The sequence below is a fragment of the Ictidomys tridecemlineatus genome, chromosome 7, assembly GCF_052094955.1.
Source record: "Ictidomys tridecemlineatus isolate mIctTri1 chromosome 7, mIctTri1.hap1, whole genome shotgun sequence".
In the NCBI taxonomy this organism is placed as follows: domain Eukaryota; kingdom Metazoa; phylum Chordata; class Mammalia; order Rodentia; family Sciuridae; genus Ictidomys; species Ictidomys tridecemlineatus.
The window spans coordinates 138770445-138795574 of NC_135483.1; the positions used below are offsets into that span (position 1 = coordinate 138770445).

Here is a 25130-nt window from a genome sequence, read left to right on the forward strand (position 1 = left end):
TCTTCCAGATTCCTTTCTTTACTTTTGATTTTTGTGTGAGTGGGGGTTGGGGTGCTGGGGATTGAACCAGAGCCTTGAATATGCTAGGCAAGCACTTTACCACTAAGTCACACCTCCAGTGTGATTTTTTCCACATTTGATTTTTAATGTATTTGAAATATATTTTGTATATGGTGTAACATAGTAATCAGATTTACTTCCTGTGTTTAAAAGTGAATTTTTCCTTAAGCAACTTTATTTATTTTTTAAAAGTACCAGCTTTTTGTCAGTTTTTTGAATTGTTTCTTTTGTTTCAATTTCATTAATTGAAGCCCTGATTTTAATTATTCCTGCCTTCTACTTTTGGTGTTGATTATTCTTCTTTTTCTAGGGCTTTAAGATGTAATGTCAGGTCATTTATTTGTAGATTTTTTATTCTTTTAATGAATGAGCTCAGTGCAATGAACCTTCCTCTTAACACAGTCTTCATAGTGTCCCAGAGATTTTGATATGTTGTATTAGAGTTCTCATTTACCTCTAAGAATTTTTTTTTATCTCCTCCCTGATGTCTTCTGTTATCCATGCTTCATTCAATAGTTATTGTTTAGTCTTCAGGTATTCGAGTAGCTTCTATTTTTTATTTTATCATTGAGTTCTAGTTTAATTTCATTATGGTCTGATAGAATGCAGGGTAGTATTTCTATTCTTTATGTTTGTATTGGCTAAGACTTGGTTTGTGGCATAACACGTGATCTATTTTATAGAAGGATCCATGTGTTGCTGAGAAAAAAGTGTATTTGCTTGTTGATGGATGAGATATTCTGGGGGCTGGGGATGTGGCTCAAGGGGCTGGGGATGTGGCTCAAGTGGTAGCGCACTCGCCTGGTATATGCACGGCCTGGGTTCGATCCTCAGCACCACATACAAACAAAGATGTTGTGTCCGCCGAAAACTAAAAAATAAATATTAAAAAAGAGAGATATTCTGTATATGTCCTTTAAGTCTAAATTATTGATTGTATTATTGAGTTCTGTGGTTTCTTTGTTTAGTTTTTGTTTGGAAGATCTATCCAGTGGTGAGAGAGGTGTGTTAAAGTCACAAGGCATACAGTTAAATGTCTGTTTTAACTTAAAAGATATAAATATATATGTTTATTTTTTATCTATTCATTAATACAATAAGTTAGAAGTAATTGATATATGAATTGAAAATGTAAATTCTTTGGAATGATCATTGTATTTTTATAGGTTATAAAGGAAAGAAGCAACAGTACTTGAAAGTAATAAATTGCAGTTCAAAATATAAATTCTGTGATGAGATTTTCTTTTGGAACATAACCAGTATCGTCTTAGGAAAAATATCCCTGAGTGCCATTTTTTTTTCTCAAGGCCAATTAGAACTATATTCTTTTGGGACCAGTGTGAGGCTCAGTTGTAGAGTGCTTGCCTATCATGCATGAGGCTCTGGGTTTGATCCTTAGCACTGCAAAAAGAAAAGGGAGCAACTTATTCTTTTAACTTGGTGCCTTAAAAATCATGAAGAAGGACCATATTGACTTTATTGGCCAGTATTTTGTTTATGAATATTGGGAATGGAAGTAATATATTGTTGACCAGTTGGATATCACTGTTAATTTTTTTCTTTTTTTTTTCATTACAGGTTTTGCAAAAGGCATCAGATTAAATCAAGTTCAAATATTCCCTGTGTTCCCAAAGACTTATTGATGATGTCTGAATTTGTTCTTCCAAGATTTATTTTTTGTCTTATTCAGTACTTAAGAGATGGCTATAATGAACCAGGTATGTTTCAAACTATTCCTTGCTAGTACTCTTTATAAGTTCCTAGTTCACAAAGTTTTACATGAATAATGTGATGAATTTTTTTAGACATTATTGTTTTTGTTTACCATTATAAAAGAGATGACTAAATACAGAGACTGAATAAAAACACTAGAATAAATGATATTACTATAGATACCTTGTAGTAGTCATGGTTTGGTGTCAAAATGTTTTTGATCAAACTTATTTGACCTTTTGCAAATGAAGAAGTAGTCTATTTTATGGGGTTAAATTCACTTTATTTGTAATCATATTAGGATAGAGCAGAATTAAGATGCCCTGGAAATGTTTGAATTTAATTTATATTTTTAGATGATAAAAGCATTGTATTTTTTTCTTTCTGGTAGAAGTCTATATATTGTAATTTTTATTCACCTTCATATATTTTATATAATAATTTATAAAAGGGTCACATTGCTCATTTCCATATTACTGGTAAAATGTGTGGGTATACGTATCATGTTAGTATTAAAAAGAGAAAAGAAACATTCAAATTATGGGTATTCATTAAAGATTTTTTGGGTGCTGGGAATTGAACTCAGAGGCACTCAACCACTGAGCCACATCCCAGCCCTATTTTGTATTTTATTTAGAGACAGGGTCTCACTGAGTTGTTTGGCACCTCACTTTTGGTGAGGCTGGCTTTGAACTCTCTATCCTCCTGTCTCAGCCTCCTGAGCCACTGGGATTGCAAGCGTGGGCCATCATACCTGGCTCTTTTTAAAAATATTTTTTTGGGTGTCAATGACCTTTATTTTATGCATTTATATGTGATGCTGAGAATTTAACCCAGTGCCTAACACATGATAGGTAAGAGCTCTACTACTGAGCTACAACCCCAGCCCGCTACAATCTTGATTAATACATTTTTGTTAAATATTTAGATTTTGTTATCTATTAAAGTTCTTAGTCTGATGTGAATTAGAGATTATCAGTGATGTAAAATGAATTTATTAACTTTTAATGTCTTTTATATACATTTTTTAAAATTAACTTTAACTTTTTTGTTTATTTTATTTGCTGTGCTGGGGATTGGACCCAGGACTGAGCCATATCCAACCCTTTTAATTTTATTTTGAGGCAAGGTTAGTAAGTTGGCCAGGCTGGCCTTGAACTTATTATCCTGCCTCAGCCTGTTGAGTCTCTGGGATTATAGGCATGTGCCACCATGCCTGGCTTGTTTTTCATTAAAAAATATATATTTTTTAATGAAAAAAATATTTTTTTTAATTGGTGCTGGGGATTGAACCAGGAGTATACAATCTTTTGTTAAGTACTTCTGCTTCTCTCAGAATATATATCTTATAATACAGAAAAATATTATTTTGATTTAGTCCCAGACTACTGTTTCTTTGAGGTAACAGAACCAGATACCAGCTACCAGCTGGGTTATTGAGATTTCCTTTATTTTTAATTTTTTTGATACTGGGAATTGAACCCAGGGGTGTGCTACCATTGAATTACATTCCCAGCTTTTTAAAATTTGAGATAGGTTATCACTAAGTTGCTTGCATTTTTCTCATAAACTAGTTAACAGATTTTTTTGGAATTTACCTTTTATATTACCAGTGTTCTATTTCGGAAATGTAATAGGTTTAAGTAATTATGAGAACCTTAAAATTTAGTTTAGTCAATGACTACTTCACATAAAAGTATACTATTGGTGATATTTAGCAGTTAAAAAGGTAGATCACATAAGTATATAGCTGTGATAATCATCTGTTACCATTATTTGAAAACACGAATGAGTAGGAACACTTTTTGTATAAAGATGAGGAAGAGCATGAGAAGAAGATTAACAGGGATGAGAGGTGGGAAGGAAAGGGAGAGAGAAGGGAAATTGCATGGAAATGGAAGGAGACCCTTCGGGTTATACAAAATTACATACAAGAGGAAGTGAGGGGAAAGGGAAAAAAAAAAAACAAAAACAAGGGGGAGAAATGAATTACAGTAGATGGGGTAGAGAGAGAAGAGGGGAGGGGAGGGGAGGGGAGGGGAGGGGGGATAGTAGAGGATAGGAAAGGCAGCAGAATACAACAGACACTAGTATGGCAATATGTAAATCAGTGGATGTGTAACCGATGTGATTCTGCAATCTGTATACGGGGTAAAAATGGGAGTTTATAACCCACTTGAATCAAAATGTGAAATATGATATATCAAGAACTATGTAATGTTTTGAACAACCAATAATAAAAATTACAAAAAAAGATGAGTTTCATAAATATGGGTTTGTGAAATTTTCCTCTATTTCCTCTTTGTACTCAGCATCAATTTCTGTATAACAAACAAACAAACAAACAAAAAAAAACCAAAAAAAAAAAAAAACCCAGAAAAAGCAAAACAACTCCATTATTTTGTATAGAGATCACTATAAATTAATAGAAGGTAATGGAAGTTAAAGGATCTTGTGGTTTTACAGTTGCTTTGAGTTCTTTTTCTCTTTTCACACCATAATCCTTTGACCATTGTTAGAGCTTGTGTCAGAGACTTTAGAAACCAAGAGCAAATATTAATTAAATATCTGTAAATATATATAAATCACTGGGGCTGAGTATGGTGGTGCATGCTGATAATCTTAGCAGCTCAGGAGGCCGAGACAGGAGGATCTAGAGTTCAAAGTCAGCCTCAGCAATGGGTGAGGTGCTAAGCAACTCAGTGAGACCCTGTCTATAAATAAAATACAAAATAGGACTGGAGGATGTGGCTCAGTGGTTGAGAGCTTCTGAGTTCGATCTCTGTTTCCCCCCACCTCCCCAAAAAAAGATCACTGGAAAGAGTATACAAATTAATAGTATACAATATTAGCTTCCCATTGAGAAAGTAAGGTTTTAGATGCTAAATAAAGAGTGAAATTAATGTCACCTTTCCTGGACATACAGGTGCTCCCTTAGCTTCCTTATATGTGTTCTTCTTTTAATCAATTATGGCTCAATGCTAAAGATTTCTATTTATTTCTTCCTTTTAGATATCAACTTCTCTAAAACATCTTTTCTTTTTATATTTAATATTCTGTGTCATTACTGTCTAAGATTTTTATCTCTCCCTTCAGCTATACTAGGCATTTTGCCTGCTGTGTTATATATATATATATATATATATATGTATATATATATATATATATGATATTTTTACACACATACACATATATGTACTTTTTTGGTGTGTGGTACTGGGTATTAAACACAGGGTTGTTTTCACTAAACAATATCCCCAGCCTTTTGTAGTTGCTGAGGCTGGCCTTGAACTTGTGATCCTTCTGCCTTAGCCTCCTGAGTCTCTGGGATTATAGGTATGTACCACCATGTTCTTCCTTTTGTTATCATTGATTGTACATATACATATACAAATTTTATATGTATACTTATATCTGTGCGTATATATGTATACACACATACACATATATACATTTTTTTTTTCCTTTTAGCAGCTGATGTATCATCAGAAAAAGACCTTAACAAAGTCCTTCAGCTTTTGGAACCTCAAATTTCCTTTTTAGAAGACCTAACTAAAATGGGAGGAGCAATGAGGTCTGTTCTTACCCAGGTTTTGACAAACCAACAAAACTACAAAGATCTAACTTCTGGTGAGTAAAATGTTAGATGAGAAATTTATAATTATGTTACTATAAGTATACATTTTATAACTTAAAAGCAAAATGTGGATTTTTCATAGAAAACTTGAAGTTAAGAGAATTCATAGATGAGGAAGTTGAGCTCCAGAAAAATTAAATGATCTATTAAAGATCTCACAACTAATTTATTTTGAGAAGCCCAAGTCTTTAAACATTTGATGTAACATATTTAAAAAAGAAACCTTTATTTTATTTATTCATTTTGTGTGTGTGTGTGTGTGTGTGTTGCTGAGAATTTAAACCAGTGCCTCACATGTGCAAGGCAAGCGCTCTGCCACTGAGCCCCTTGATGTAACATATTTATAATTATGCTTTACTGCCCTGTTTCCCAAAAGTAACAACCACTTTTATGTTTATAGTTTTGGTATTTTATTTTATTTATTTATTTGTTTTTTTTAGAGAGAGAGAATATTTTAATATTTATTTTTTAGTTTTCGGCAGACACAACATCTTTGTTTGTGGTGCTGAGGATTGAACCCGGGCTGTGCGCATGCCAGTCGAGCGCGCTACCGCTTGAGCCACATCCCCAGCCCCCTAGTTTTGGTATTTTAAATTTCTGGATTATATGGACTAGGATTTTATTATAATAAGGAGTTTAAATTATAAAACTTGGGATTACTGAATGTTTTATGTATCTGGTATACTGTAATAAGAATAGTTTAAACACCTTTAGTTTGCCCCAATTATTGTACAATAAATGCATCAATTATTTCAAAATCTTGTTATAAATATTTTAAACAGTGCTTTTTCTTACTGTTTGTGAACAACATAATTTGAAAATTAAAGTTCATCATGTTTTTTTAAGTGGTAAAATTTTCATGTGTATTGTTTACCATATTAGATGCTTATCTGATACACTTAATTCTTCAATACTTCCTTTTGACTGCTAGTACTGGGGATTGAATACTGGACCTTGTGCTCATGAGGCAAGCCCTCCACCACTGAGCTACACCCTCAACCCTTTAAATTTTTTTTTTTTTTTAAATTTGAGATAGGACCTTGCTAAGTTGCACAGATGGGCTTCAAAATTGCAATCCTCCTTCCTCATCCTCCCAGAAACTGGGATTACAGGTGGGGTGGCATCACTATGCCTGGCTAAGTCACAAAGTTCTTATTAGGCACCCACAAGGTGCTTGACTCTGGACCAGGCACTGGAGTGTGGGGTAGGGAAGGTAATAGTAAACTTTTATTATTCTATCCTTGCTCTTATAAAACTGTGGTCTAGTGAGTTAGGTTTCATTAATTAAACTAACCTCCTCTCTCAATTGTGTAATTATAAACTATAATAAGTGCTGTGAAAGTGTTGGGCAAGTAATCATGAAAGAAAGATCCAGTTTCACTGGTGGTAGAGGCGTGAAACATCACTGCGGAAGCAGTATTTAAAGTAAAACCTGATGGTTGAGAGGGAGTCATTTAACTAAAGGATGAGGGGAGTTGAGTATAAAGCCATGGAGTTGGAGTCCAGGTAGATGACATCTGTTTTTGGCTACTGGAATGGCTCTTATGTCATAACAACATAAAACTGGACAAATGATGAGGCAGCTGTTTTCAGGCTGTGGATAATAGGTAGCCCATGACTGTAAACTCAGAAGGGAAAAAAATGAGATGAGCCTCATGACAGCTCTGGGAATAACTTCCTGATTATAGAGAAACACTGGTATTGAAGCAGAGCATTGTGATCTTGTTAAGAATGCAGAGATTAAGGTGTAGGACAGCTGATGTCATTGGAAATTATGGAGTCTTGGGGTAGAATGCTGAGATATAGTGGGGGCAGACTTGTGAGGAAGTCCTGGAAGTGCTTAGCTAAAGACTGGATTGCATATTTACAGGATGAGACTACTTAAACCTACATTGATTACTATGGGATTAAAAGCAGAAAAGAGATAATAGAGGTCATGCAATGTTGGGGGACATTGGAGTTTCAGTTCAACCAGACCTCAGATATTTAGCAGAGTTACCAGTAGGCCAAACCTTGGTGTAAAGTCTGTTTTAGACAAGCCTTTAAGAAAGCCTATATTTAGCTGGGTGCAGTGGCGCATGCTTGTAACCCCAGCAGCTCAGGAGGCTGAGGCAGGAAGATCTAGAATTCAAAGCCAGCCTCAACAACGAGTGAGGTGCTAAGCAACTCAGTGAGACCCTGTCTCTAAATAAAATACAAAATAGAGCTGGGGATGTGGCTTAGTGCCCCTGAATTCAATCCCTGGGACCCTGCCTGCCCCCCCCCCCCCAAAAAAAAGAAAGCCTATAACTCTTATCAGGATTTGCAAGGAAGGAGGAGTTTAGAGGTGATTCCTGTGACTCAAGAGGGCCTTCTGAGCAATTAGGCTTTTCATAGGTCTGCTCCTTACTGAGCATGAAACCAAGCCTTCATGCATTTTTGGTATTCAATCTTAAACCTTACTACATTAATATAGTATGGGATTAAAAGCAGAAAAGAAATAATAGAGGTCATGCAATGTTGGGGACATTGGAGTTTCAGTTTTGTATTCAATCTGTGATTGAATTGTCTTCTAGAACAAAATTTAATATTCTTTAGAGGAAGGAAATAGAATCCAAAATGTTCTATAATGTGTCATGAGAATATCCAGAATATAATAAAAACTGATGAAAATATAGGAAAACAAACTGTGCTATAGGCAAGAAAAAAAAATAGCCACTAGAAATTGGGTTTATCTCATAAAGATATGTGAGCAATTATTACAAATATATTTACCTATTTTAAATATGTTCAAGATATTTAAGGAAAATATGTTCGAAGAATTAAAGGAAATGTGTAAATTAATGAGTGAAGTGATAGGAATCTTAGTACAGAATGTAAACAAAAAGAACCATTGGCTTAGTAGCAGCTTTGATAGGGTAGAGAAGTCAGTGAATTTCAAGATGAATCAATGGACTAGACAGAAAGAAAAATGATTAAAGAAAATATACAAATACAAAGAAAATCACATGTAGATCTTTCCTAGATTCCAGGCAAAAGGACGAGTGTCTGGAAATATCTATGAATGGAAATGAGCCTATTTTTAAGGGACTGTAAAGGCCAAAGTGGTTGATGTGAAATGAATAGGGGGGATAGTGTTGCAAATAAGACTCCTACATTAGACTAGATCCAGATCAGACAGGTTCTCATGGTCCATGTAACATTTTCTATTTTGTTCTGAATGTGGTGGGATGTCATGGAAATATTTTAACCTTAAGAGTGAGATGATCAGATATGTATTTTAAAAAGGTGACTTGTTTTGCCAACAATTAATTGGAAGGTATAAGAAAAGCAGCTCAAGGGGCAGAAGTCTAGGGTAAAGACGATGGTGGCTTGTGCTTGAGTTTTGGTGATGAAACTGGAGAGAGGTGAAGTTCATATCTGGACATCTGTTATTTCTTATCCTAGAAAATGGTTTGTTATTCAGAAATTATCAACTATTGAGAAAGAGAACAAACAGGTTGTTCTTAATCATTGGAGGAATGTATATTTTAGGAATATTTTGTGATAGTTTTCCTCTTTTGTTTAAACAATTTTTAAAAATATTGTTTTAGATATTGATGGAAAAAAGTATTCATTTATTTATATGTTGTACTGAGAATCGAACCCAGTGCCTCACACATTCTAGGCAAGTGTTCTATCATTGAGCCACAACCCCAGTCCTAAAACAATTTTTAAAAATTCTTATTTCCCAGGGGCTGGGGATGTGGCTCAAGTGGTAGGGCGCTGACCTGGCATGCGTGAGGCACTGGGTTCGATTCTCAGCACCACATAAAAATAAAAATGAAGATATTGTGTCCACCTAAAACTAAAAAATAAAATATAAAAAAATCTTATTTCCTGAAGTTAATAGCAACAATTCTTAACTTTTAATGATGGAAATCAAATTAGGTTTTAATTCAGAAGCTTTGAATTTGCAGTCTAGATTCCCTTCTGTGTGAAACTGGCTAGCTATATTATCTTTCTTTCTTTTTTTTTTTTTAAAAAGAGAGAGAGAGAGAGAGAGAATGTTTAATATTTATTTTTTAGTTTTTGGTGGACATAACATCTTTGTTTGTATGTGGTGCTGAGGATCGAACCTGGGCCGCACGCATGCCAGGCGAGCGCACTACCACTTGAGCCACATCCCCAGCCCCTATATTATCTTTTCTTTAAAAAATATTTTTTGTTATACAAGGGCACAATATCTTTGTTTTGTTTATTTATTTTTATGTGGTGCTGAGGATCGAACCCAGGGTCTCACACGTGCGAGGCGAGTGCTCTACCACTGAGCCATAACCCCAGCCCCACTATATTGTCTTTTTAAGCCTCAAGTTTCTTACTTAAAAAAAAATGGTGGTTATATATTTATTTTTCTCAGGGTTATTGTGAGGGATTGACTTAGATGAACATTTAGCATTATTGAAATCAATATGTGGCTTGTATTATACAGCAGATATTTAGTAATTTCTTTTTTTCCTATGAAGCTGGGGATCAAACCCAAGGCCTCACACATACTAGGCAAGTGCTTTACCTCTGACTGAGCTATACCCTCCAGGCCTGAATCATTTCTTATACAGAACTCTGAAAGTTCTTTGTTCTTTCTTTCTTTCTTTCTTTCTTTTTTAGTTATAGATGTATATATAATTTTATTTATTTTTATGTGCTGCTGAGGATCAAACCTAGTGCCTCACATGTGCAAGGCAGCAATCTGCCACTGAGACACAACCTCAGCCCAAGTTCTTTGTTTTTCATAAACTAATTCTTTATTCTTCATAAACTGGAATTGAAGGAAGAAATTCCCATTTGTTAAGTCTGTGTTGGAGTTTTAAAAAAAATTTTATTTTTTAATCAAGGGCAGACAGAGATTGAAAATTATAAAACAAAACAAGAATAAGGAAACCAAATAAAAGAGAAAAGCTCAGCAAATATTAAACTAATTTATATAATCAGAGAGACAGTTTAAGATGCATAATCTACTCTGAAGAGGTGAATGCCATGGAAATTTGCCTTGATGTAGAAAATAATTGCTTCACTTAAAAAACTCTTAATTATCAATCTGTTTTTCTTTTACTATTATTCCACCCTTCGTAATACATTAAAAAGCAAAAACAAAAGAAAAAATTGGCAATAATAAGCTGAAATGCTTAAATGAAAGTTTTGGGATTGTGTGATTGTAGAACTTAAACCTTTACGTATTTTTGGAAGTAAATTGTTTTTATTAATATTTCAATAGAAACTATACTTCTAATTCCTTAAATGTGATTGACACAGGAATTAGAATAATTTAATTTGTAGTATTTGAAAATTCCATTCAGGTATTATCTCTTCAAAAGAAAAGCTTTTTCTAGGTATTGTGCTTTGAATAAGTTTGAATGCTTGGAATTACAAGATCACAGATTGACAGACCATGTGGTGAAGTCTGCCACATAATTTTCATCTGTTGTATTATCTGCTTCTCTTCTCTCCTCGACTCGACTCTTCTCCTCTTCTTCTTCTTCTTCTTCTCCTCCTCCTCCTCCTCCTCCTCCTCCTCCTCCTCCTCCTCCTCCTCCTCCTCCTCCTCCTCCTCCTCCTTCCTCCTTCCTCCTCCTCCTTCCTCCTCCTCCTTCCTCCTCCTCTCTCTTTTACACTCTCTCTAAATATTGGTACTGGGGATAGAACCCAGGGGTGCTTTACCATTGAACTACATCCCCAGCACTTTTTATGTTTTATTTTTGAGACTGGGTCTCACCAAGTTTGCAGTGTTGGCCTTGAAATTGGGAATTCTCCTATCAGCCTCCTGAGTGGCTGGGATTATAGGCATGTGCCTGGCTGTTTATTTTTCTTTACCACTGATTTTAAAGTTCTTGGAGGTTAGAATCATGCTTCATTATTATTTTTTAAATTTTTTTATTCTAATTTGTTTTTAAAAAATTTTTTATTTTGCTATATATGACAGCAGAATGCATTACAATTCATATTACAATGTAGAGCACAATTTTTCATATCTGGTTGTATACAAAGTATATTCTCTCATTTATTTTGATGCCAGCTGCTATTTTCCTATTTGTTACAAGTATCCTGTGCCTTTTGGAATTATTAATAATAAACACAAGAACAAAAATATTATCTGAAGCTATTTTATATTGTTCCACTTCCAGTAGAATATTTTATCATGTGTATATTAATTAATGAGATGACTGTATTTAGATTTTAAATGGAATATATATACATATATATATATATATATATATATATATTTTTTTTTTTTTGTTTTAAATATTAGGTCCTGGAGAAAATGCTTGTGCAAAGAAAAGTCATGAAAAGTACCTTATCGCTTTGAAGAGCTCTGGACTCACATATCCTGAGGATAAGCTTGTATATGGTATTCAGGAGCCATCTGCTGGTACTAGCACTCTGGCAGTTCAAGGTTTGTATAAGTATTTAGTTTGAGCAGTAGTGACTTTTCTGTATTAAAACAAAAATAACAGTAATAAAACCCCTGAAATGTTCATTATTGAACAAATTTATTTTGAGCTAAAACAGTGTCATTTTTTTACAAGAAAACTATTATAAATTTAGAAGCAAGAAAGAATAAATTGGCTAAAGAAAAAAATTTTTCTTGAATGGAATTTGGTTACTTTTATAAGGTTCTGGTTCTAACTCATGAGAAATGTACCACTTGGTATTTAAGAGTGTCCCCAAACTTTATTGGCTTAGTATTTTAATAAATCATGGTTTAAAACTAAAAAAAAAAAAAAAACACCATTTGTAATTATTAAATCTGAGATTTTCCATTGAAGTATTAAACCTATTAGGCCCAAATTTATTTAAGATAAATGTTGACCTTTGCCAAGATAACTGTTAAAACGAGGTGTCTTAATACAACAAAACTTAGCTTTTTGATATTTATATGTCTCAAAATAATTTTAAAGTAAATCAATATATAACAACTATGAAGGGCAACTTTTTTTTCCTCCCTTCTAAAGGTTTTGCAGGTGCAACAGGAACATTGGGACAAGTAGATTCTTCAGATGAGGTGAGACTTAAAGTTTAAAAATTTAAAAAATAAAATGTAAAAAGTTATAGAAGTATAAAGATTTGTGTATATTATTTGATTTAAATCCCTCATTTGGTTAGACTAGAACATGGAACCTCAGAGTGATTTTTTAGGAAGCCTGACCATAAAATTACTTAGTAATAGGGCAAGGACTACAAGTAGAGTTTTATTTCTTGTTTCTAATTAATTTCTCTTTTTACAGTTTAAAAGTGGGAGATGTAAAGTAGAAGGAAGACCAGTTGAGTAGAGAAAGGGAATAAGGGGAAGGAGGAGGGAGGGAATAAGGAGGTACTGGGGAATGAAACAGACCAAATTTATATTGTTATATTGTGTGCATGTATGAATATGTAACAGTGAATCCCACTAATATGTATAATTATAATGCACCAATTAAAAAAAGAACCACCCTAAAATAAATAAAAGTAGGAGATGGATTTTTCTCCTAAGAAAATATCCCCAAATATATCTGTGTACAATGAATTTTGTATGTTCAATGAAATTGTCTTAAAAAATTTAAGTCTAGAATAAATTATTAAAAGAATATGAATTTGGGAAAAGGGAGGAACTATGGAATGAAATTTACAAAATTATGATATGTACATATATGAATATACCTCAAGTGAATTCCATCTATATGGATGTCTATAAAGCATCAGTTAAAAAAATAACACAAAACCAGTAGAATAGAGGAAGGTCAGTAGAGGAAGGGAAGAAGAGGGGGAAAGAGAAAACTACTGGGGACTGAAATGGAGCAAATTAGATTCTGTGCATGTATGATTATGTCAAAATGAACCCCACTATTACAAATAACTGTAATACACTAATAAAAACGTTTAAGAAACAGAATATGAATTGTAATCATTTTTCTAATCTTATAATAAAGGTAATGCCTTACATGAACGATTACTTAAAAAAAAGTGCTATATTTGGAAGTAGATCGTCAATTAAAAATTTTGGTTTTATATTGTTGGTTAATAAATATTTCTAATAAATCCTTTATTATCATCTCATTTTGTAAGTACATGAAAAAATTGCTTTATTACTTTTGTTTATAATCTGTATTCTTAAAAAATTATAAAGTTTATATATATTTCTATGGAATAATACTTTTAATGGCTAAAAATTAAAAAAATTACATTTAAGCACACACAAGTACACCAAATGCTTCTTTTGGAAGGATAGTTTCTGTTATAGAATCTTGTAATTAATTTAATGCCTAGGATTTAAATTTTATATGAATATTTTCTCTCAAAAAATCCTCCCCAAAATGCAACATTTGAAGCTTCAGTTTGGACAATTTTGAAGAATTTTCATCAGTTTGGACATGCAGTTAGTATGCCCTTAGGAATTTGATTTTGAAATTAGGCTTCCTGAGTTTGAATTCTGGCTTCTGTACTAATTAGTATTGTGATCTTGGGCAAGTGTCTTAACCTCTCCATGCTTAGATTTTCTCATCTGTAAAATGGAGATACTAGTTTTTAGTTCATAGGAATATTAAGAGGGTTGAATGGGTTAATACATTAACCATTTAGAGCTGGGCAAGATAGGGCATACCTGTAACTACAGCTTTTTGTAGTTTTTACATTTATCACGTTTTCCAATGGAATAAAAATGAAATCATTTGGACATTTGAAAATATAAGAATTTGAATCACCTGTAATCCCAGTGACTCAGGAGACTGAAGCAGGAAGATTGAAAGTTTGCGGCCAGCCTCAGCAATTTAGTAGGGTCCTAAGCTTTAACTTGGAAACCCTGTCTTAAAATGAAAATGGCTGCAGATGTAGCTCAGTGATAAAGTGTCCCTGGGTTCAGTCTTCATTACAAAAAAATAAAAATAAAAGGAAGAAGAATTTGAAGTACAGTATTTAACTGGAAGTTGATTGAAGGGACATGTACTTTATTTTTTATATTTTTTTAAGAGCATCATTAGGATCATCAATTTGTTTCCTTTTAGTGTGCAATTAGTTCTTCATGTATTCCTCAAGGCATTACAATATATACCCTGAAAAGAACTTGAGCTTTAGAGTCAAGAAGACTAAGTTTGAATTTTTGCTCATAATATCCCTATGATTTTTTGCAAAGTCATTTAACTTCTGAACATTAATTTCTTTGTTAAAAGACGGTAATTCTAATGTTAGCAATGGTCCCTGTTATTGACCAGGCATATATGTGGATTTTTATGTATGTTTTCTATCCTATTGTCTTTATGTATATAAGGGATTCAAATATTTGAATTTTTGAGTTATTATGGATCACACTATAGAAATTTCTGCTGATATTTCTTTTTTCTTTTTTTTTTTTTTTTAACATTTTTAGTTGTAGATGGACACAATACCTTTATTTTGTTTAGTTTTTTTTTATTGGTGCTGGGAAATGAACCCAGTGCCTCATCCATGCTAGGCAAGTGCTCTACCACTGAGCCACAACCCAAGCTCTGCTGATATTTTTAGGAACTAGTTACTAATGCATGGTTTAAAAACAATGAAGTTTGCTTCCAAATATAGATTAAAATTACTGATGTAATGTGAATACATTGTAGTTGTTTTGCTGGACAATTCAAATAAAAGTTTTTTCTCTACCCTTTCTAATAGAGGCCCCTCCTTTAGTTAATAGTTTGAATGTCTTTGACAGGCCCATTTCTATGTAGTTAAATAACTATTTTTACAAAAATGTATAGTGTGTGTGTGTGTGTGTGTGTGTGTATGTACATGCATGTGTGTAAGTAATACTGTAAAACAGTATATTGTTTTGTGACCTGCTTTTATTTACTATGTTATATAAATCCATCTTTGTATACTATTCTTTCTGTTTGCTAAATAACATTGTAAAATATGAATAAGCCACAACTTATCCATTTTCTTAATTTCCAATTTTCACAAAAAATATAATGCTTTAATTTCTTTTTGTGTAGATGTACAAATAGTTCTCTAAAATGTGAAATTGTAAGGTCATGGCATATAACATATCTTAAATTTTATTAGGTTATACTTTTTCTGATTATAAAAGTTACACATGCATTTAAAATGAAAAGTGAAAGACCAGTCATGTTTTAGTGACAATGTCAGGAAAATTTCTATTTTAAGATTATGGCTCCGCACAGTGGCAGCATACCTGTAATCCCAGGGGCTTGGGAGGCTGAGGCAGAAGGATCGAGAGTTCAAAGCCAGCTTTAGCAACAGTGAGGTGCTAAGCAACGAAGTGAGATCTTGTCTCTAAGTAAAATACAAAAAAGGGCTGGGAATGTGGCTCAGTGGTTGCGTGACCCTGAGTTCAATACCCAGTAAACACCCCCGCCCCCACAAAAAAAGATTGTGATCACAATTTTCTGTATAAAATATATATTCATGTTGTATTGATGTATATACTGCAAGATGTTTGCTTTATGGCAATCGTGTGATGTAATGAGCAAAAATGAGATTTAGGAGGAGCAATTAAAATGTTATAAAAATTATGAATGCTATAGTTAAAAGGGACCTGGAAATTTTTCATGTCTAATTTTCTTATGGATGAGGAAGCTGAATTCTTTAGAATTAATCAATTCACTCACATAGTGAATTTCATGTAGTGAGTGGTAGCACTGAAACTAGATACTAAATCTCCTAATTGCTGGTCTAGTGTTCTTTCTGAAAAGTGAGTCAATCACTGTTCATTTCTGTTACTATTAAAATAACTAGACTATTGTATGCAGTAAATTTTTTGAAAACTTTATGGCTTAAAATTATCATTTTATTTTGCTCATAATTTTATGACTTGGGAATTTGGGAAAGGCAGCTGGATAGTTCTCTCTTGGGATATCTTATGTGATTGCAGTTGGTTGTTGCCTGCATCTGTGATTATTTCAAGGCCAAACTCAGATGGAGGTCTAAGATAACTTACTCTCAGAGTTGACAGTCACTGCTGGCTGTCCAGAGGGAGCTCAGGTGACTATTCATCAGTGTTTACATCTGGCTTCTCCAGCATGGTAGTCTTAAATTAGATGTCTTTACATAGTGACTGACTTCTCCCAGAAAGATCAGCCCAAGACAAAACCTGTAGAGCCTTATCTAAACTAGCCCTGGAAGTTACATTGTGTTACTACACTGTATTCTATTAGTTATAAGTGACTACAGTTAGCCCAGATTTAGTGGGAGGATATATAGATCCTACTTGTAGATGGGAGGAGTGCCATAGAATTTGTAAACATGTTTTATAACTTCCACAATCACAGTGTGACATTAGCTATTCTTTTCATCAGATTCTCTTGATATCCAGTAATGTCTAGTGATTATAGCTAAGTAACATCCCAATGATTGATTTTCAATTATTCTATTTCAGGGGCATTTTTCTCCTGAGAAAAACTATACCTAATTATGAAATTATAATGTAGCGGGATGGGGTTGTAGCTCAGTGGTACAGCATTTGTCTAGCATGTGTGAGGCACTGGGTTCGATTCTCAGCACCACATAAAAATAAATAAATAAAAATAAAGGTCCATCAATAACAACAACAAAAATTAATTACTTGGGGCTGGGATTGTGGCTCAGCAGTAGAGCGCTTGCCTCGCATGTGGAGACCCTGGGTTCAATCCTCAGCACCACATAAAAAAATAAACAAGTGAAATAAAAGTGTTGTGTCCAACTACAACTAAAAAATAAATATAAAAAAATTTAAGAAAAAAAATTACTTAAAAAATAATGATGTAGCCATTAATATGGACATATAATGACTATTGAAGGATTTTAATGAAAAGAATAATGGCTGCTATTGTACATTGAGACAATGAAAACACATATTTCAGACTGAAAGATATTTAGGTAGTTTATTTTTACCATTGTAAAGTAAAAAAGGAATATTATAAAATTTTGCTGTGTTTATTGCAACTAAAGGAGTAAAACATACTTTTGAATTTAATAATGAAACTAACATTATGTGATTTGTCTACTTGTCATTGTTGGGGTCATCTGTTTCCTCTCAGCTTTTGTTTCTTATTTCTTAATGAGAGATATTATTTGATTAGGACTGATGGCCTACATGGAAAAGAAATTTCTATTTGGGTTAGGTATCATAAGCAAGAAGTGTGTTAATTGAGTATTTCCTGTAGAGGGAAACATAAAATTTGCCACTTAGCCAATTAAAAACTAATGACATTATTTTAAATTTGTATTGTACTTTTATTCTTTTCAAATATTTTTCACATGTATTACTTTAAAATGATCCTCAGCACCACATAAAAAAATAAACAAGTGAAATAAAGGTGTTCTGTCCAACTACAACTAAAAAATAAATATAAAAAAATTTTAAAAAAAATTACTTAAAAATAATAATGTAGCCATTATTAACTATTTAATAATACATTATTAAATATGTGATTTTTTATATTTAAATATGTAAAATGATTAAATATGTAAGCATCAATAAAGAATGGAGTATACAGATTAAGGAGAAAAAAGTTGAAGGGATAAGGTAGATAGAAAGATAAAACTATTTTATGTGATTTAAAAATTTCATTAAGGCTTTGAAGTCAGCCTGCCTGCCTGCCTCTCTCTCTTTCTGTGTTTCTTTTCAGACACTTGTAGGCACAAATGGCATGTTAGTATTTCTACTTGACATTTTTTGAAAAACTGGATATGACTTAAAGACTAGAATTTCTGCACCTTTACTGTGTAAGACCCATGGGATTATGAACCAAACCCTTTTTGTGTTTTTATATACTTGTAATTTAACAAGTAAATGAAGATAGGATGAGAAGAGGACAGCATCATCTTAATTGCTAAAAAAAAATGTAGAGGTAATTGTAATAATTAAAAAAGTATTTTAGGACCTAGGAATGTAGCTAAGTAGTAGATTACTTGTCCAGCGTGTGTAAGGCCCTGGGTTCCATCCCCAGTACCAAAACAACAACAACAACAACAAAACAACCCTCTCCCCCCCACCCCAAGCAAAGCAAACAAAAAACAAAAGAAAGAAAAAAAAAATAAGTTGGAATTTCGAATTGGAAGAGACTCTAGATATAATCTAATCCCAATACTTCATTTTTAAAATGAAGAAAGATTAGAAACTATTAACAATAGAAGATTTCTTTTTATTTTGCAGTTTTATTTGAAGGAGTATATATATCACAGTCTACTTAATTTTATTATACAAGTTGTGTCATCTATTGGTCTCTGCTGTCCCTAGAGGAAAAGAACATTATGTACTCAGCAGTGCTATTTATACACATTACATTCTTCATACGATTACTTCTTATTCTTTTTTTGTGTAGCTCATATGAAATAAGAGGAGAAAATATTTGTGTTGTGTGGAACCAGAAAGAAAATATACTAAGAGTACATCTTAACTATGTGAATTATTTTTAAGATTTAAATTTATATCCTTATTTGTTTTAATTTATAACCATAATCCAAATCAAAAGTAAATTACTTTATATATAAGTGGGTCTAATTAGAAAGTTTCTTAGAAGGAATAGGATCTTTTAGGTAAAGAACTTTTTTAAAAAATATTTTTGTAGTTGTAGATAGACACAATATTTTTATTTTTATTTATTTATATATGTAGATGTGGTGCTGAGGATTGAACCCAGGGTCTCATGCATGCGAGGCAAGCACTCTACCACTGAGCTATAACAATACCCAGCCCCTAGGTAAAGAACTTTTCAAGAGAAGATTATTCACTGTGATATTTTTCCTTTAGCAGTATCTATTTGTCTGTGTGCAATGACCAGATCATTAATTTCTGTAACTTTGATGTATTTAGCTATTAATATAAGTGAAATAATTTAAAACACTTTTCTCCTGGGGAACTAAGACCAGGTGAATGAATGTTCATTGTGAAAAAATTGAAAATATAAAAAAGTACAAGGAAGAAAACATTTACCTTCAGGCCTACCATACAGAAATAATCATTGTTTATTAATTTTGCTTGTTTACTTCTAGTCTTTTTTTCTTGCATACTTTCACATAATTGAGAGATAATCATTAGCAAAATAAAATAAGTCACTGTGTAGATATGCTCTGAATATTCTCACCTTTATTAAAGACAGAATCCAAAAGAACAATTAAAACAAATTTGCTAAATATTAGCGAAGGTAGGATTATTGAAATTGAAAATTGGAGATGTTTTTCATAAATGAATAAGAAATAAAATAGCTTTACTTCAAAAGATATAAGGTTAAATTTTAATTTGTAATCATAAATTACATTAATGGGGAGGGATGAGGTAGAAAATCACGTAAACTTTTGGTGAGAAAGGTCTTAGACATATCTGATATATTTCTTTTCCAGTGCAGGAATTGATTTTACAACATTCCTGACAATTGGTAAGCTTCTCTGTAAACAGTTCCAGTGGTAGTGAGCTTACCTAGTTTATGGGCCAATTTGTTCCTTTGTTTAACAGTTCTTATTATTAGTAATTTCTTATCAATATTATATAATTTCACACATTTTGTCCTCTAGAGAGATTTTTATTTTAATTGCCATATGATATCCCTTTAAATATCTACCTTTATTTAATATTCTCTGTTGTGCATAGCTTTTTCTTTTCATCTATTTATTTTTTCATCATTCATTTCCATTTAAAATCTATGATCTGGTTCTGTGCACAGTAAAGAGACATCTTTTGATAAGAATACTGTGCCTTCATTTAGGCCTAAAGTTTTTTGCTAGTCTGTTAGTAGCTATTTTAAACTGTTGGCAGGAGCCACAGTGGTCAAATAAAATGCCTAGGGTGTTCACTCCCCTCCCCTTCCAGTTTACAACTAACAAGTTAAAGCTTCCTTTGTTCTTGTAAAGTTGATTTTAAAGTCTCAGATTACAGTGGTTTACTTAAATCTTTTTTTTTTTTTTTTTTTTTTTTGTGGTGCTGGGGATTGAACTCATGGCCTTGTGCATGTGAGGGAAGCACTCTACCAACTGAGCTATATCCCCAGCCCCTTTACTTAAATCTTTAAGTTTTATTTTATTCCAGTTTTTCAAGATCTCTTTTGGATTTTATTTTTATTAAATAGTCTCATTTTTTTTGAGTATTATTTTAATCGGCTGTGAATTTACCTGACTTCTTTTTATGGGGTTTGTATTTTTCATTTGCCTAATAATTCATCAAAGAAAAAAAGGACTAATTTGAATTGAGAAACTCTTTATTGTGGTCATGATAACTGTTTTGCTATAATGAATATATTATATAGGGATTTTATAGACTGGTAGTTGAATATGTTTTTCTTGTCTCAGGTCTAATTGTCTCTTCTCTAAAATAATTTGCACCTATGTCCATAGTTTGTCCCAGAAACACTTGCAGCAATGGTGCCTTGCCCCCAGGGACTAGTAAAATTCTGGAAGGGGGCTGGGGTTATGGCTCAGCGGTAGAGCACTCTCCTTGTGTAGGCAAGGCCCTGGGTTTTAAGAGAAGATGAATAAGTAAATAAAGTATAGCATACCTGCTGTGTGTGTGTGTGTGTGTGTGTGTGTGTGTGTGTGTGTGTGTATATATATATATATAAAATTGTGTCCAACTACAACTACAAAAAATAAATATTAAAAAAAAAGTCTGGGGCCTGTACAAATGCTGAGTCAGGATTGTACGCATTTTATTTCGTCTTATCAGTTAGACCCTCTTTTCCCAGTGTCCTGTACTGTTTCCTCATAGATAAATGGGAAGAACTTCATTTCCCAATAATGAATTTGAAAGGATGGAAAATTGTGGTCATGATGACTTTTTTTGCTTTGATCTTCCTTAGTGTCTGAAATTCCAACCTTTGGGAGTTAATTCTGTTCTATCTCAAAATAAAAATATCATATTTAGATGGCACAGTAGTCCATCATCTTGAGTAGTTTGTTGTGATTGAGATTAGAAATCAAGGCAGTATTTCTTAATAAATATTTATTAACTTAAAACTACAACCCATATTGTTGAATAAATAGGAAATAAATATTTAAAAATGATGATAAAATGAGCTATAACTCTGTCACGTAGAGTAACTCATTATAAACATCTGCATTCTATTTTAAGTTCTTAAGGAAAAGTACATAAGGACTTATACCTTAATTTGTAGTCTAGAACATTTCACTGTGCACTCTGAACATCAGGCTAGGTGCTGTCACAGTATAACAGAATAAAGAATCCTGGCCAAGAGGGGACAAGATGTAGTCTACTCTCAGAGATACTCAAACCATTTTGGCAAAACCACATTTGTCACTTTGAAAGGGAAGACAATTAAAAATATTTCAGAGGTCAGCATATCAGAAGAACTTCATGAATATAAACAAACAAATAAATATATATATACACACACATACATACATACACACATATACACACATATATACATACATACATATATATATGTATATATATAAAACATTTGCATTCTAACAGATCTTAATACATAGACTATTTTAATGGTTTCATGCTGTAGTCTTGTATCATTTTTTTCCACCAATGATAATTTTGACTATAATGAATATGTTAACATTTTATTTGTGTAGATTACTTAAATGATTTCTTATTCCATATGTTATTTTACATAATATGCTTTTTTCACAGTAATGCTTTTTGAATGTCATCTGGTAACAATGAATATAGAGTTCTAGCATTGTTTTTTCTTTTATGGTGCAGGTGTGCTATATTTTATTTACTTATTCATCTTCTCTTAAAAGCCAGAGATTGTTTTCTTTTGCTTTTATACATAATATTGTTATGAATAGTCATGTACATACTTCCTATTCAATTGTCTCATTACTTTTTTAGGAAAAATTCTTAGAATTGGAATTTCTGTGTTAAAAAGGAGTTTTGACATATATTATCAACTTGTCATTCAGAAGTCTGTACTATATACTTTCACCATCAGTGTGCAAGAGTACTAATTTTTCCACCACCATAGATGAAGATAATCTATTGTCCTAGTTGTGTTTGCATACCATGATATTAAGTCCAATCCAGTGGTCCATGTCTCCAGATTTTTGTCTTTGTATCTTAGTTCATGCTCTTTCTCCTCTTTATCTTCTCTTCTTTCTCCTCTCCTATCCCCCCAGCCCGCATCCCCACCCCCCTATCCAGGGATTGGACCCTGGGGTGCTTAACCATTGAGCCACATCCCCTCTTTTTTTTTTTTTTTTTGATGGTAAGAACTGAATCCAGGGCCTTGTCTGTATTAGACAAGCAATATACCACAGGCAAAAAACTGCCATCTCTTTTCTTCTCGGAATGACTTTTCCTTCTTTTACTTGGCTACTTCTACTTGTTCTTTAAGACTAGAAGGCCAGAAAATTTATAAAACTTCATATTGCCATGGCCATTACTGGATTAAGGATACTTTTTACAAGGGAAGTTTATTTTTGAAATTTATGATGTGATTCTAACCTGGGACTTAACATATTTTTTCCAACTTTGTCTTTTGTCTCAGGTCTGGGAGAATAGTTTCATAAATTGCTATTAGTTGAAATCTTAAATCTGAATTCTTTGGGCCCTGTGGCATGATATTCACATTTTTCTGTCTGTCAAGAATCCAAATTTCATTCTGCTGAATTTCTCCTGGGGCAAGGTTAGAGTGGTAGAGGAGGTGGAGAGTGTAGTTTGATAGTCTTGCTGCCAGGTTGATAGCCATAGAGACTGGACAACGTGAGGGATTAACAGGGCAGGAATATTAAAGTGCTCAATAAATGCTGAATAAATAAGCTAAATGGTAGCTCCAGAAAACCTAGAGAATAACCCTGAGGAATGATGTTGGATTTGACAGAAACCCTCTTAAAGGATATGAAGTATAGGCCAAAGAAGCAACTCCAGTAAATCAAGCTGTAGCAGGAAGCTCAGACTACTTTTCTACTTTGGAGGTTTAATCAACTCTGATTGAGAAAGTATTTGGAAGTTTTTATTACAGTTCTAACCTGCCACCAGGTTAGAACTAAATCTATTCCAAAATATTAACACATATGTCTTATAATACCAGTTGACTGATATGCATTTGAAATATAGGGAAAGGAAGTATAAAATGAAAGTTTTTGTTTTATATGTAGAATTCCTGATTTAGGAGAGATGGAATATTGGGGTAGAATCATAACCTGTAGATGAAGAGGAAAATCCTGAGCTCTATTATAAAGATATTAGAAGCCTTTCCAATAACATTTTAAGAAAATTAGAAGTGAGCCCTTATACCTAGAACTACCTCCCTAAATAGGTGTACCGGTAGCTTTATATGATTTTCACAGTGGCAGGCTCCTGCATCTGCTTCTCTTCCTTATGTGTTGTCTCATCTGGCTGATGCCCATTTTGCTGTTGTGCAGTGTCAGCATCCTCTGAGACAGCCTGAACCATGTCAAGGTGTTTGCCTGGGCATACAAATGATCTCCCCAGGTACCAGTTATTGTTTCTATTATTTCTTTGGTTACAAACTTGAGTAGGTTGTGAGTGGTTTTCCCCTCACCCTTTTTTCTCCCATAATCCTTGTTATTTTAAGTGTGAGGTTTTTCAGGAATGCATGTATCACATGTGAACAAAAATGCCTATATTTCCTTCTTTGTTTTTTCCTAGGCGTATTTTGATTTATTATTATTATTCTATTATTTTTAAACTGTCAACTCCAGCTTATAATGCGTTGTGTTTTTTTCTTTCAGAATTTGATTTTTTGAATTCATTTTGTCTCAAACTCTTTGAAGCTTTTATCCTATTCATTACTTTAGTCCTCTCCCTTTTTCTCTTTCTTTCTATGGTAAACTTTCTCCCTATTCTCTTAACTTCTGAGTGTAATTATTGTCATGTATATGAGGTTAGGAAAATTTTTATTTTGGCATTTTGGGGTGCTTAAGAAGCTTCAGTTAGAAGCATAGGTTAAGTTTAAGAGCTTTTGTATTTTTAAAAAAATATTTATTTTTTAGTTGTAGTTGGACACAATACCTTTATTTTATTTATTTATTTTTATGTGGTGCTGAGGATCGTACCCAGGGCCTCACATGTGCTAAGCAAGTGCTCTACTGCTGAGCTACAACCTCAGCCCTAAGAGCTTTTGTATTTTAACACTAAGAATATTTCACTATATATTTAAATAAAATTAGCATAAAAAGATTTTTTATAGTAAATACATAAAAGTGAAATATGTTTAATAGTGTATAAGCATGCATTTATTATGTTTAATTATGTATGTGTATAAGCATGCAAATATTATGTTTTAAGCACATTTGTATTTATATAAAATGTATAAATTTATGAATATGACTATTTATAAATCTAATGCTTTTTTCCCCCTCCAGGAGGATCAGGATGGGAGTCAAGGCTTGGGCAAGAGAAAGAGGGTAAAACTGAGCAGTGGCACCAAAGGTATAAATAGAGTATAATTGGTATAAATTGAGAGAGTGTGTTTATGTGTGTGTGTATTCTGTTTTTTCCTTGAGCAAAATGCCCACCCCCCAAAAAAATCCTTAATCACTAAGAACACTTGATGGTTACTAGAGCCATAGTGACATCAAAGTTTTTTTTGAAGGGACAGTTATATTGTTAGATTTATTTAATGATGGAGGAAGTGTTATTAGGAGGTAGTTGCAGGGACCTCAAAAGCAAGTAAAACTCTATTAGGATTTAGTTCATTGTTTGTTATCATAAAACGAGCATTATGTGAGTCCCCAAATAGAAGGTTTTTTTTTTTCATTAATTAATTGATTTGGATCCAGTGTTTTTGGTGTAGAGTTTTAGTTTGGTTTTCATCTTTTTATAATCTGTAGT

General features: G+C 32.9%; 1 protein-coding gene across 15 annotated transcripts in view; it reads left to right on the forward strand.

Moving 5' to 3' along the window:
* The window catches only part of Ubr3 (ubiquitin protein ligase E3 component n-recognin 3), a 212709-nt gene that overhangs the window by 25385 nt on the left and 162194 nt on the right, over positions 1 to 25130 (forward strand). For 12 of the 15 annotated variants that reach the window (XR_013424132.1, XR_013424133.1, XR_013424134.1 and 9 more), the window contains exons 2-6: positions 1639 to 1778; positions 5245 to 5403; positions 11676 to 11819; positions 12379 to 12428; positions 24662 to 24728. Coding sequence is in view for 11 of the 15 variants with exons in the window: in XM_078017558.1 (XP_077873684.1) it covers positions 1639 to 1778; positions 5245 to 5403; positions 11676 to 11819; positions 12379 to 12428; positions 24662 to 24728 (560 nt within the window). In the remaining 4 variants the exon portion in view is untranslated. The remainder of the gene's footprint in view (positions 1 to 1638; positions 1779 to 5244; positions 5404 to 11675; positions 11820 to 12378; positions 12429 to 24661; positions 24729 to 25130) is intronic. The other 3 variants (XM_078017553.1, XM_078017554.1, XM_078017561.1) reach the window with 1 other exon arrangement.